We start from the raw sequence: 15362 nt of genomic DNA, 5'->3' as shown, positions 1-15362 counted from the left end.
TTCTGCTTTGAAAATGTGTTCAAAACCAAGTTTTTCTGTTCTTCTTCACACATCCAAACAAGACATTTCCCAAAGTAAAAAAAAAAAAAATAATAATAATAATAATATAATATATATTAATATTCTCAATAATAACAATTCCACAATAAATGAAAGTGATGGCAATAGTCTCTGGGTGCTGCTTACAAACAGAACAGTCTGTAATCTGTATCAGTATCTCTCTTTTTTTTTAAACATTAATGATAAATCATCTTTAATTGTACTTCTCTTATCTTATTAGTAATTCAATATTTATTTGGCATCAACAAAATCCTCTTCCAGTCAATATCGCAGATACAATTTTCCAATAAACTATAACATTTGGGATTATTGCACAATTACATTAAAGGCTTAGTTGACCCAAAAATGAAAATTAGCCCATGATTTTCTCACCTTCGAGCCATCCTAGGTGTATATGACTTTCTTCTTTCAGACGAATACAGTCAGAGTTATATTAAAAAATGTCCTGCCTCTTCCAACTTCCAAGCGTCAACGCCTCTCCTTCACTTTGAATGGAGAGACGTCAAGCATTGCTGAACTGAATTGTGGGTCCGTTGCGTCTCGTGGTGTTTTTCACGGCAGAAGTTGAAAACTTTTCAAGCAATCATGCCTTATGCAAACAGTGCAGTCTCCTCTTGGCTTATATCGAAATCCTCTGACATTTTTTCTTTACAAATCCTGGTTTGTACGTCTAATTCGTGACCGGTGTTTTGTTTTGCTCTCCTCTGTGCTTCCGTGTTCATCACTTCTCGCCGGAGCTTACGCTAACTCTTCACTACACCCGTATGCCTCGAGGGTGAGTGAAACATGGGCTAATTTTCATTTTTGGGTGATCTTTCCCTTTAAGAAATAAGAAATGCACTGACCTACTAGTAGCTAATAAAAATCAGATTGTAAAATATCAGGATTTTCTGAAGCAGTCTAATAACTCCGGTGGGTATGGCATCAGAAACAATAGCAATCCTACAGGACTAGTGATGTGAAAACGACTAAGAAATCCCTCACAGGTTATTCTCAGGCCCTCTGCATCACCCAATGACTCATGAGCGAAACCAGCAGAGATCTGTTTTATACACAATATATCTGCTGTTCCTAATAAAACATTTATGAGGTTGTGCTTGTGTATAACTGACCAGACAATGCCTTTGAAATTGACATAAACAAGCTATTTTTTTCAACATTATGATTGCAAAGCAACATATTTAGACCACCATTTTCATCTGTGCGATGTTTCTGACTTGAATGCATGACCTCATAATAGCAAATGCCTGGTTTATTAAAGAGATTAATTCTGTCATCATTTACTCACCCTCATGTTGTTCCAAACCTGTATGAGTTTCATTCTTCTGCTGAACATAAATGAAGACATTTTAAAGAATAAACCCCTAACAAGTTGCTGATAGCCACTTACAGTGCTTCCATAGTATGTTTTTTTTTTCTTTCTCCATGCCATGAAAGTCAATGGCTGCCAGAAACCACCAGTTTTGAATTCATGCTGGTTTGAGTCCTATAATGCTTTGTTTTCTGTATTTGAAAACTATTTCAACAGTACTCGTGCTATTGCATGGCTACTCTGTAAAAGTAGCAGGAAATGTCATGCATATTATATGTAAAATACAGCTGAATATATGAATAGCACCCGATTAAGCAACAATAGCCTTTAAAGCAGCCTTCTGCAATGCCCCAAATGACGGGACTCTAAAAGCAGAGCATGTTTCTTGTTTTTAAAGAAACGTCAAAAATGACTGCGATACTGAAGCACATTAGTTTTAGCCTTGGTCACGTCCCACAGACCCCAGCTGAGTGCAGCAGGATTTGAGGAAGGCCGCTCTAGTTAAGGCACTTGTAGATGCTGAGAGCCTCTTATTTCCTTTCAAACAGCATAAAAGCTCGCCCAGGTTAAGACGTCTAAGTGGAACTCAAAGAACGCACTCAGGCGCTCCCAGAATGTCAGAAAATCTCAGCAGCTAATGCAGAAATTCACCAAAGATATGCGATCTAAATCTGAATATGCATATCATTTGTCTTGTGCTGTAGGTTGGGTGTAAGTCGGCGGGTTTCTCAGACGCAGGATGTGAGCTGGGCTGAGGACATTCATGAGAACAGCTTGAACAGACGTAAAGCAGGACGTGTTATTTGTGCGGCTCGCACAAAAGCGGAGAGGGGGGCCTCATCAGGCTTTTATGCGCCCGGAGAAGCCACAATGGAAAACCTGCAGATTCCATTTGTGAAAAACAAGTGAATGTACCAGAGCAAATGCCTCGAGAGTTCAGCTCATGTAACGGGCATGACGTTGTGCATTTAAGAAAGAGCTACATGAAAGCAGCTTACATAATTAACTCAAATAGACTACAAAACATGGCCTGTAATTACAATATATTGTACATTATCATTTCCAAGAGCCCTTGCCAATATTTGCATGCACTTAAGAATGCTATTTATATCTGATGTTTATCATGTCATGATCATCACAAAGCTTTCTCTATATGAAGTGCCGGCTTTTTTTCTCTCGTTCATGGAGTGCATCTTTGCTCAGTAAACATATGGATTCCAGCAGGTCACTTTGATTAAACGCACAACATCTGCTGTAATATCATTCAGCATCGCACCTCCCAATCACCGCTCATATTAGCACAATCAATCATTAACCGAGATCACAGAGATTCATCAAGAAGACACTGCAGCTTAAAATACAATTAAACGTTTTTATTGCGAGTCAAACACAGATGGCAAGGAAATTCTAATAAATTAGAAATAAAAATGTCAGTTGGTCTAACCAAATGCACTTTGAATACTTGTGCATATACACATTATTTTCAAACATAAAATCCCAAATGACAATGTTTCATTACTGGCTAACTGGGAGATCTAGTTCTTTTAAATCAGTTGAGTAAACATGTTTTCTTCTTAACTTTTTGATTTGACAAATGATTTCACGTTTAATCTCTTTCCTGACTGCTGGCATATTCTGCCCTTTTCTGTTATCGTCTTTTGTTTTCTGTCACTGAACTCTGAAAAACATGCTTTATTATACTATACTGAATGGGTCAGAATACAAATAGAACTAGCCAACAAGATATATCAGATGTCCAGTGTGTAAAATAAAATAAAATAAAACATCACAGGAAAATCAGAATCCCTATTATATTCGTCTATTTTATATAAAAAAAAAATAGAAAAAAGAAAACTTACTTTCTATAGCGTATCACATGGTATAACACAGCCTCTTATGTCATCTTTAAAACAAAATTGCATCTCTTCTTATTCTTAAAAGAAATCCTGTAAGTTTGGCAAACTATTTCCTCCCCAAGAAGTTCTGCCTTTTAATAAGAGTTGTTTTTCTTCATTACAAATCAACACCACCTTGACACTTTAAAAAAAAGTCACATTTTTAGTAAAATATATAAATATACTAAAATACCTTTTTTTCCCATAAAAGGTTCATTATAGCAGAGGTGCATTGAAGTTATTTTATGTATGAAACGCATTTTAGCGTATTTTTCCAGACAAAAGTATGAGTCACGTCACTGACCCATTTATTCACCCAACGCCCCTCATCCATCTCACACTCACTGATGAACGAATGTGATGGAGCGACACACATTACAACATCTCTCAAACACACCTCTATACATTCACGGTCTAAATTAACATCTCAAACAATGACTGACAGCTTTTGAAGGATTTCACAGACATGCTGTGACCTGGAACATGTGAAGCCCTGAACATCACAAAGAAAGCTTCATCACTTCTGTGTTACTGATTTCAAACCAAATCTGATTGGCTGAAAGAAACGCATGCTCTCAGACACTCAGAGGAGGAAGTTTTATTTAATACAAGTTGTTAAACACTTTCAATGACATCTCATTCAGATTTGGTATAAATTAATGTTGATGAGACCGATGCTAGTGTTCACAGACGAAATCTCCAAAATGGTCCAGACATATCTACCACAATTCAACAGACAATATATCTATTCAATGATATGTGCACTCTATACAATGCGCTTCTCAAAAATATCGCATTAGTAATATGTACATATGCATAATAAAAACAACTTACAAGAGTTCCAGATGACATGGACAAATCTATTAAAACAGGTTCAAATCACCCTGACGGCATGTGAAAATAAAGGCATGACATTGGCCCTCGAGGTTATGGAAAAATCAGAAAGGAGGACGCCACTGTCAGTTCAGGATGAAATAAGATCCCGACTCCTCGCTGTGACCCCAGTCCAGTAGAGCTCAGCAGGAGCAGTTCCCGCAGCCCTTCACGCTGTTGAGGATCTCCTCCTGCAGCTTCTTGCGCTCCTCCTCTCTCTGCGTCAGGTGCTCGGCCGCAGGCTCGGGCCGGCTCGCGGCGCTCGTGGTTCTGCTGTTCTGTGTGTTCCACAGGTCTGCGTACAGACTGGCCGGCGTGCTCAGCAGAGCCTGATGATTGCCGCGCTCCACCACCTTCCCCTGCGTCACGAGCACAGAGAGAGATCATGCTGTCAGTCGTCACACAATTAAATCATTCAGTCGTCTCTCAGTCTGTAAACAAGCTCAAGTGCTTCTGACATGCAGGATTTTCAGCTAATTATGACTTCAAGGGTTAGTTCACCCAAAAATTAAAATCTCACCCTCATGTCGTTCCAAATCTGTAAGACCTTCGTTCATCAAGACTAACATAAATTAAGATATTTTTAATGAAATCCGAGAGCTCTCTGACCCTCCCATAGACCGCAAGGATCCTAACACAATCAAGGCTCAGAAAAGTAGCATGTGACATCAGGAGTTCAACTAAGTTTACAAAGCTACGAGAATACTTTTTATGTCATTTATTCAGCAATTCTTCTCCCCGAGTGACCATCTTCTGCCATTTTGGAGAGTATCCACTGAACGTAATCAATGTAATGAACGCTGTTTGTGTTCAGGATGAAGCACGTGCACATTACAGGGAGAAGAATTGCTGAATAAATGGTTATTATTGTTTTCTTTGCACACAAACAGTATTCTCACTGCTACGTTTCTGTGCGTTGATCGTGTTAGGATCCTTGCGGTCTATGGGAGGGTCTGAGAGCTCTCGGATTTCATTAAAAATATCTTCATTTGTGTTCAGAAGATGAACGAAGGTCTTACGGGTTTGGAACAACATGAGGGTGAGTAATTAATGACAGAATTTTCATTTTTGGGTGAACTATCCCTTAAAAATGCTTGCTACAAATAGGAAAAACAAAATCAAACCTGATCAGATTTTTTTTGACAGATGAACGTTTCGGAGGCAGTGTGTAAACTTGATTGACACAATGTGAGGTCGTATTCACTTTTTAGCTTGATGAAATTTTGGACTCGGTGTGCAAGGGCCCTCGTGGGGAAATATTTAGAAACCTACTGTACTTTTTGTTTTAAATAAATCAAGTAATCCTGATTTTAAGTGTCTCGTTGCATCCCTTTATTGAGGAAAAACAAATTATTTGATACATTTTAATTGTTCTTGATGCACCCCTAAATTTTTCAAATTAGGAACACATGCTCCTTGGGAAAAATTAAGCACTAAGCCTTGAGTTTGCAGTCTCTATTGAATGCAATGCAATAAAAGAATCAATGCCACGCTATAAATGAAAAATGTTTTTGTTTTTACAAAAAGACTTACGTCAGGTAATCAGCAGCATGCCACAGATGTCATGCATGCAGCGTAACGTATTTTGACCCCAGATTAATCATTTAACTTTCACTGAGACTTGTTAAGAGCATGTAAGGTTAACATGTAAGGTTTTTTTTTTCCGCCAGGGTTGTCAACAAGAAGAAAAACCCCCCAAGCGTTCATGCAGGCACTGCGCCTTGGGATTGTTTCAGGAGGCCAGAGGCTGTTATTCAGCATTTAAGCCTGGTTTCTTTGATTAATGCCTTGATATTCAGCAGCATAAAGCCTCCTGCAGTCAGACCGACTGTGCAGCTGCATCCAAATTGGAAGAGCTGGGCAAAACAAGAGATTCAGGGCCATGCAGGGGCACTGACAGAGAGCCAGTGTGTGTAATGTTTGAGAAAGGTCTAAAGAGAGCTGAGACTCGGAGCGGGGATGCGGCAGTGTGGGCGTACATGCAGCACTGCCTCTTAAAAGACTGCCAGCAACAAAGCCAAGTATGAAATGAGCTCACACAATGACAAGTCAACCAGTCTCCCGGCTGTTTGCTAGATACTTGCATCAATTACGACGCCACTTTTGCCAAGCAAGACTCAAACCCTGCTAGTATTTTTAGCAGCCGAGTCACTGACAGCTCAGATCGCTGTAATTATGACCCACTTTTGATACAACAAAATTTGCTTCTGTTTCTTGGATCCGAGTATATGATGTTGGTTGGTGTTTTTTCCGGCTGCAGCTGCATCACGTGCTCCACCCCCCACACGCATCCAGATTGAAAAGGTCTCCACACATGGGAGACAAACAAAGGTGTCGCTGAGCACTGGGCAAAAGGTATTTCCACTGTTAATGAGCTCAAAATGTAAGAGGCCAGCCCCCGCAAGCTGCCCTCTGCTCTCACACGCTCGCATCTGAAGCATGCATCAACCTGCATGTGTCTGCTGCAGACTGAAGGAAGGGATGCTAAAAGCGCCGGCAATTCAGTACTAAGTTAACACGGGGAAAAAAAACAGCCTTTCTGCAGTAACAGTGGTATAAAGACAGTTTGAATGCAAATGCTGTGATCGTGATTTTAAATATGCACTGAATGTGTTTTTACAGAGTTGGCTAGTGAATCTTGTCCGCTACAGAAATAAAGGTACAAAAGCTGTGACTGGGGTGGTACCTTTTCAAAAAGGTACGTGTTTGTACCTAAAGGGTCCATTTTGGTACCTTAAAGGTACATAGTACTTAAAGTGTACATATTTAAACTTAATGGGTACAAAAGTGTACCTTTTGAAAAGGTACCACCTCAGTGAAAGCTTTTGTACCTTTATTTCTGAGAGTGTGTAAAAGCTGTAAATACAAGCAGCTATTTTTATTTTATTTTTTACTTACTTTCATTGTATTGTTTATTAGCAGTATATAAGACGTTTTAGTAATGACTGTTACACACATTTAGTGCTGGGTTGTAACAGATTTTACGTATTCTGGATTAAATAATCAAATTACCAAAACCTTGTACTTGTAATTAGACTGTGTTTTCAAATACACATGATCAGATTACTGTTACTTTTTATAGATTCATATTATCCATTCTAAATATTTTTGAATCAATATACTGTCTATCATGGATTACTATGTCTTTATTAATGTTTGGTTTATTAAATGAATTGTCTTATTCTGTGTGTACAGTGGGTACGGAAAGTATTCAGACCCCCTTAAATTTTTCACTCTGTGTTATATTGCAGCCATTTGCTAAAATCATTTAAGTTTTAAATTCATTCATTTTTTTCCCTCAATGTACACACAGCACCCCATATTGACAGAAAAACACAGAATTGTTGACATTTGTGCAGATTTATTAAAAAAGAAAAACTGAAATATCACATGGTCCTAAGTATTCAGACCCTTTGCTGTGACACTCATATATTTAACTCAGGTGCTGTCCATTTCTTCTGATCATCCTTGAGATGGTTCTACACCTTCATTTGAGTCCAGCTGTGTTTGATTATACTGATTGGACTTGATTAGGAAAGCCACACACCTGTCTATATAAGACCTTACAGCTCACAGTGCATGTCAGAGCAAATGAGAATCATGAGGTCAAAGGAACTGCCTGAAGAGCTCAGAGACAGAGTTGTGGCAAGGAACAGATCTGGCCAAGGTTACAAAAACATTTCTGCTGCACTTAAGGTTCCTAAGAGCACAGTGGCCTCCATAATCCATAAATGGAAGACGTTTGGGACGACCAGAACCCTTCCTAGAGCTGGCCGTCCGCCAAACTGAGCTATCGGGGAGAAGAGCCTTGGTGAGAGAGGTAAAGAAGAACCCAAAGATCACTGTGGCTGAGCTCCAGAGATGCAGTCGGGAGATGGGAGAAAGTTGTAGAAAGTCAACCATCACTGCAGCCCTCCACCAGTCGGGGCTTTATGGCAGAGTGGCCCGACGGAAGCCTCTCCTCAGTGCAAGACACATGAAAGCCCGCATGGAGTTTGCTAAAAAACACCTGAATAAGATTCTCTGGTCTGATGAGACCAAGATAGAACTGTTTGGCCTTAATTCTAAGCGGTATGTGTGGAGAAAACCAGGCACTGCTCATCACCTGTCCAATACAGTCCCAACAGTGAAGCATGGTGGTGGCAGCATCATGCTGTGGGGGTGTTTTTCAGCTGCAGGGACAGGACGACTGGTTGCAATCGAACTTAAATGATTTTGGCAAATGGCTGCAATATAACAGAGTGAAAATTGAAGGGGTCTGAATACTTTCCGTACCCACTGTATATATACAATTTTCATTATAATACAGGTACTTTTTCTGAAATTCTCTATGCTGATACTGCAGTTAGAAACCTGACCAACATCTACAGGTTTTCTTTGGATTTATTAGGTTTAATTAGATTTCTTCTTTAACTTGCATAATTACTTGAGAAGTCATAAAGCATGCTGATGTTTAAATGTGTTAATATTTACATAAGTGTGTTCAATAACATTAGTTGTTGATGCAGTATCATAAATTGTAATCATTGTGATAAATTGCGGCATTTCTAGTATATGTTAACTAAAAATTATTGAAATTTGGGAGATGACGTGACCCTTCGGCAGCAATGCACGCATAGTCCTTCGCTCTGCTCACTTTGTCAGAAATTGTATATATCCTGTCAGTAAATTTTGAACCACTCTTTATTTAGCTCACTACGAGTGCCCCAGCAGTCAAGGACAGCAGGAAAAGAGAGAGTGAACGATCGCCAATAAAGAAAAAATTCAAAGATTCCACCATCTCCAGAGAGGATCTCGACGCTGCTATAGCTAACGGTATCAAGCTAGCGCTTAAAGAGCAACAAAGTACTCTCAATTCGGTAGTGGCTTCGAATGTAAGAGAAGAGATAGACTCTGTACTGACCCTGGCACTCCGTGATCTACATTTGGATATACAAACGACCAACGATTCTGTAAAAGAACTAAAAGCAAAAGTTGAAAAGCTAGCCATCACGGAGAAACAGACACGTGACCGGATCGATTCTGTTCAAGCAGCTGCACGTGAGGATGGGAGGACAGTCACAAACTTAAGAAATCAGCTGGAGCAACTCACTGAGAAGATGACGGACATTGAAGATAGGAGCAGGAGAAATAACGTACGACTGGTGGGGTTGCCGGAGGGGCGGAGGGCTCCAATGCAGCTGGCTTCCTCAGAGCTAATCTTTCCAAGTGGATCCCTTCCCTGAAAGGCTGTGACATCGAGACTGACCGGGCCCATCGCATGTATGACGGAAGGAAAAACTCTGATCGGCCGCGTACTCCCATCCTCCGTGTACTAAGATGGCATGACAGATCGGCGAAGGGTGCTCGGCAGGCATATCCGGTGAAGTATACGCAGGACAATGTCACGCTACAATTTTTTCCCGACTTTAGTCCAGCCACAACTACCAAGAGAAGCTTTAATCCAGTCTTGAAGATGACAGCACTTGGTCTCCAGCCCTTCCTCACCTGTCCGGCGGTAATTAAACTACGGCACAAAGGTGAGCAGATGATGTTCGACTCTCCTCAAAAGGCGGAGGATTGTGTTACTTCACGGTCACTGAAGACGTATTCTGCAGCGCTACAAAGCAGCGGGAAGGCGTCGTCTCCATCCTCTCAGCTCAGCGAGGGAAAACTAACAATGAGGTCTGCGGTGATCCTAACGGCCCTGAAGAGGACAATAACAAGGTGGCCATGGACACTTGTTAATTTCTTTTTGGAATCTTGCCCCTGCCCTGTACGTTCGTCCGCTGATTGGTAAATAATAAGGATTTATTTTCTTTATTATTATTATTATTCTTCCAGCTGATGGAGAGCAGGTTCTACGTTTTTGGTTCAGTGGGCCTTTGAGGACATGTCTTGCGTTGAAGTGGACTGGTCACGCATCAACATTTGTTTCTGTTGTTTATGCAGACCTACACTCTCGGTAATGTGCGGTCTGCTTCGGTTTTTATACACAGATGTTTGTCATTCCTTGTTTTTGCTTATTTTCTATGCCCTTCAACAGACATCAATACTTTTATTTATTCTGCTTTTCTTTTAAAAGAACTGTGGATTGGTATCCAGGATACATACTAATGTTTACATGTCACTGGCAGTATGGCACTGATTTTGTTTCTCTTCACTTAGACAGAAGCTTGGCATTGCGGGCACACAATGCATGTTCTGAAAATCTTATCATTGAATGTGAACGGCCTAAATTCACCTATTAAGTGTACCTGGATATTAGAATATTTGCAGCGTAAATCGATTTCCTGTGCCCTGATACATGAGTCTCAGTTAAAACAATGCGATGTGGCACGTTTTCAAAAGTATTACAAACTGGCAGCCTTCTCTTGTGCTTGTAATAAAACTAAGAAGGTGCTTATCCGAGTCGACAGGAAGTTACATTTAACTATTGAACATACCGGGAGTAATGAAGGTAGATATGTTTTTATACGCTGTAAAATACATAATGACAGGTTAGCACTGGTCTCCATTTACTGCCTGAATGAGGCAGACAGTGTATTTTTCACGAATATTTCCAATATATTACAGATTGATTGTCCTTTAGTGATGGATGGTGATTTTAATGTTGTTTTGGATAATTTTCACCCTGTTACTACAGATAACCCATCCTCTAAGTTATTGAATAAATTTATCACTGAACTTAATGTAATCGATCTTTGGAGAATCCAGAATACTACATCTAAGGATTTTTTTTTTCTAAAAAGGGTGGAGCGTCTGATGGGAGGACCTTTCAAATTTTGTAACAACACACAACTTACATTTTTAAAGTTGACATCAGCCATTTGTCCAGCCCTCTTGGTCTACATTGGGCAGAAACACATGCGGTGACTTGTATGATAACCAGGGACTCTGCTAAATTCAAGAACTAAGTTTTGTTTACCAGCATCATATTTTGTCTTTTTTTCAGTAACGTTCTGCTCTCAAGGCCTATGGAGTTCCCTGGGCATCCCCTATTTCCTCTCATCCTATATGAGGTTGGATCGCACCACCCTCTGGTCGGCCATCTGTTTCTTTAATATATAGTAAACTTAATGATCACACTGCAAAGTCTCTTTCTATTAAATCTATCTTGAATCGTGAATTAACAGATTTTGATTTATTGGTCGACTGGGAGAGGTTGTGGTCTAATCTAATCTTAACTTCTAAAAGCTTGGCTCATCGTCTTATCCATTACAAAGTCACCCATAGAGCATACATAACTCCTTACAAGAGGTTTAAAATGAAACTGTAATCGACCTATAACTGTCATATCTGTAACACTGTATCAGCAGGTACTTTTCTCCACATGTTTTGGGAATGTTTAATTGTTGTCAATCTATGGACTCATGTGAATTCTGTTTGTCCTTTTTACTACAAATTGCAATTGTTGATGGTGTGTCTGTTGTTCCCCCCTCCCTGTTGTTTGTTTGAGTGGATGATGTTTTGTTGATTTTGAAAAAAAAGTTGACCACACAAAAAAAATAATAAAATAAAAAAAAAATAATTCAGAGAGAACCAATAAACTATTTATTAATTTACTGTGCATCAAGCTTCTTTATACAGCACATTTCCCACATGCTGGTAATTCAGTTTTGCTTCAAATTTGTTTAGGCTTGGTGTTTATAATAAATGTTGTTTATAAAGAATGAGACTATAATTGGTTTATTTTATATTCTTCATTCTTGTTCTGTATGCACTTAAATTTGAAGGATTGTTTTGTGGAGTGAGGGGGACTAAAATACATGTTTATTGTCTTTATAATTTTTGTAAATATTTAATTTTATTTACCAGTATTTTACATTATTTCTAAATGCAATGTGTTACTTGTGCACTGATACACCGCCGTTTGAATCTCAACCATGCAAATTTGACATGGTATAACATTCACATGCAGCTTTTCTTACAGAAACAATTAGTAATATAATAATTACTTAATTTTAGGAATCTGATAACATATAACCAGTCACTACAGTGCAGTACAGACATTATGCAAACTAGAACACAGACTGCTATGAGTCCTGTAGCAACAAACTCTGTGTGGTCCTTTTCCCATGAATGCACTGACGTCAATCCAAGAAGACATAAGAGAAAATGCAGTATTTCGCTGACACACTTCACACCCATTTCAAGGGCAACTCTGGAGGATGGATACAGGCATCGTTTCACAAGCTCCTTTTTACTAACAGACTAGATCTCAATAGCAGAACGATATACAAGGACAGCAGCGAGAGAGCTTTCTTCATCATTGCAATCAAAGAAACAAAAGAGACGTTCAAATGAATGCTTTTTCCACATCTATGAACACCATACACATCTGAAACTAAACTGATCACACTTTCTATGTAACAATCCAACAATGACCACACTATGACTCAGGGCCAAACACTATAAGTGAAGGATGCTATTGTTTCCCTATAGGTCCCTTTCACATGTCTCACATTAGGCCTTCAACACGTGTCATGCGCTGCTTTGACCTCCACGTGAAAAGACAGCTTTACAGAAAGGCCATTTTATGAGGTTGCAGTTCCGCCTGTATGTGTGGTGACACTGCGTCCACAAACTGCATCCCAGTGTCAATGCATGTCATTGTCTTTCTATAATAACCTGAAAAAAGCAAACATATAAAGTGAACCCGGATTCTTGCAAACCACCCAAAGTCAGTTTCGCCCACAGGCTGAAAGACACAATAAGTGAGTGGCACATGAATGTTGTTTTGCAACGTTCACGACAACACAAGCTGCATCAATCTCTCAATCAATGGAGATATGCTTTTGTTTCTCGCCTGCATCGTCTCAGCTGCAACGTCATATGTCGACCATACAACTAGTACACAAGTGAAACTCCCTAATATATGGATGAATTAGTGTTGCGAATTAGCTTTGGCTATAAGCACTATGGTACATGCATGGGATGACTGTTGTTTCAGTTTCATCAATGTTTATTGTATCTGTCCCTAACAAATAAAACATATATAAATAAATAAATGAATCATCCATTTTGACTTTCTTCACTCCCCACGTATTGACAGAGGAACATACATTGTGTGTTCCCCTCTGTGGACTGCATACATACATGCATACAAACCACATGATTAAAAGAAGCAGATGTTTATACTCATTTATTATAATTTTAACACGCACACTGTTAAGTAAATAATAAGGACATACTGCAGGGTTGCATAAAACAAAAGTTTAAATCTTCATTCAATGGTAATTTAGAAGATAAATTTACGGAAAAAAAAAAAGTTTATTATTAGGGTACTTTAGGGTAAAGTGTATTATTAGGGTATTTTATTTTACAGTGTTATTACAAAATATATATTTTTGCTTTGTTTAATATTTTTATTCATAATATCACAATAATGGATATTATAATCAATAATCACTATTAAATGATTATACTCGAAATGAATGTCTATTATTATTATTAACACTGATAGAGATTTGAGTTTGTTCATGTAAAAAAGTAAACCTAAGTACGAACACCAAATTTTGAGTTTTCCCTAAAAAAAAAAAAAAAAAAAAAAAAAACTCCCCTTGCAACCCTAAAAGATTCATTCATTCAAAAAAAAAATTATAATAAACTAAAAAAAGTTAAATAATTTTTCAAATAATACGTTTTATTTTTTATGCAGAAGCACTGCTCCAAAAAAAAAAAAAAAAAAAAAAGTCACCCCACTAACTCCACTTGTAAATAAAGTCAAATTCCTGTATTTTTTCATATTGCAATAAAAGTAATTTTCCTGCAGACCTATCTCCTTGTAATGTAACTTGCCATTCAAGTCACCATTATAAACTCACCAGTAGTCATTGGCTGCCCCTCAAAAGGTCAGCAGCCACTGGGATCAAAGTTCAAAACTGTTTGAACTTTGACCTGAGAGTAACACTGTAGCTTCAGCACTGAATGCGTTGCAAAATGTTGAAGTGAGTCTTTATAGTTGTGCTATTTGGTGTTTAAGGTGATATTCTTTCTCAAGGGAAGATGAAAATGATGAATTGGCTTGCTAAACATGATTTCTGGATGCTACAGCACCTGTCACACACATTTACAGGTTTCAAACGAGCTTACCTGATTTAGTACAATAATCTCATCTGCATCCACAATGGTGGACAGCCGGTGTGCAATAAAGACAGATGTTCTGTCCCTCACCATCTCCTTCATGGAAGTCAGAATATTCTGGAAAGAAAATGAGGCAAAAAAAAAAAATCATACTGCGTTTGAACAATGTTGCTTCTCTTTTATCTTTCCTCCTCTGAATGAATCTGCAAGGCTGAGAAAGCTTTGGTGATGTTTTTGAAATGTTTCATTAAGAAGCCGTCTGCCTCGTGACAGCAACATTTCCCTGCAATAACAAGCGCTGAAATGATTGACAGGATTTATATGAAGACCTTCTGACAATAAGATACATTAAAACACTGTCGAAAGCCAACAGAGCAAACACTTCCTTGACTATAATAAGGCATAGAGCCTCCTGAAAATGAAAAAGCTTAGTGTAAATATCAAATGAAAAGTGTTCTCAAAGCATCAGGGGAAAACCAGCAGCTTTGAGCAGAAATTCAACCTTTAAAGATCTGTTAGTGATGGTGGCTACCTCTACACAAAAACTAGGCAGATGAACCCAATAGGTTTAGTCTTTTAGCACACAAAAGGAGCAAATTCAATCTGGCAATCTCCAATCTGACATTGAAGGGACAGTTCATCCAAAAATTAAAATTTGCTGATAATTTACTCACTCTCAGGTCATCCAAGTTGTAGGGGTCCTTTTTTTCTTCAGTAGAACAAAGATGACGACTTTTAGCTGAAACTGCGGTTCTTGGCGATTCATAAAATGCAAGTCAATTGCTACCAACATTTGAGTCAAAAAAGCATATCAAGAAACAATAAATTAATACCGTGGCTCCTGATGATATATCGAGGTCTTATGAAGTGAAATGATTGGTCTGTGCAGGAAACTGATCATTATATAACATCATTACCTATAATCCAGAGCCTCGGGCAAAAGCGCTGATTGTTCCTCCAACAGTCACTGAAGTGAGGAAACAGTTCGAGCGATGAGCCGCTGATATGAGCATGTGTGAACCGAACACTTAAACGAAGGGGTGAAATTAAAGTTATGGTTCCTCATTGTATATATATAAAAAGATGAGCTGATGAAAACAGGTTTATTCACTTTATATGCTTTAGACTAGGGGTGGGCGATATGGCAAAAATATACA

The 15362-nt window shown here is 38.7% G+C and overlaps 1 protein-coding gene across 1 annotated transcript in view; it reads right to left on the bottom strand.

Moving 5' to 3' along the window:
• Positions 1-2730: 2730 nt before the first annotated feature.
• The window catches only part of abcb7 (ATP-binding cassette, sub-family B (MDR/TAP), member 7), a 49832-nt gene continuing 37200 nt past the window's right edge, over positions 2731-15362 (bottom strand). Inside the window, exons 15-16 of the mRNA XM_058797982.1 lie at positions 14215-14322; positions 2731-4499 (exon numbers count right to left, since the gene is read on the bottom strand). Coding sequence (XP_058653965.1) covers positions 4284-4499; positions 14215-14322 — 324 coding nt within the window. The 3' untranslated portion in view covers positions 2731-4283. The remainder of the gene's footprint in view (positions 4500-14214; positions 14323-15362) is intronic.

The sequence above is a fragment of the Onychostoma macrolepis genome, chromosome 14 (assembly GCF_012432095.1).
Source record: "Onychostoma macrolepis isolate SWU-2019 chromosome 14, ASM1243209v1, whole genome shotgun sequence".
NCBI lineage: Eukaryota > Metazoa > Chordata > Actinopteri > Cypriniformes > Cyprinidae > Onychostoma > Onychostoma macrolepis.
The sequence above is the reverse complement of the archived record's forward strand: the minus strand, read 5'-3'. Positions and strand labels throughout refer to the sequence as shown.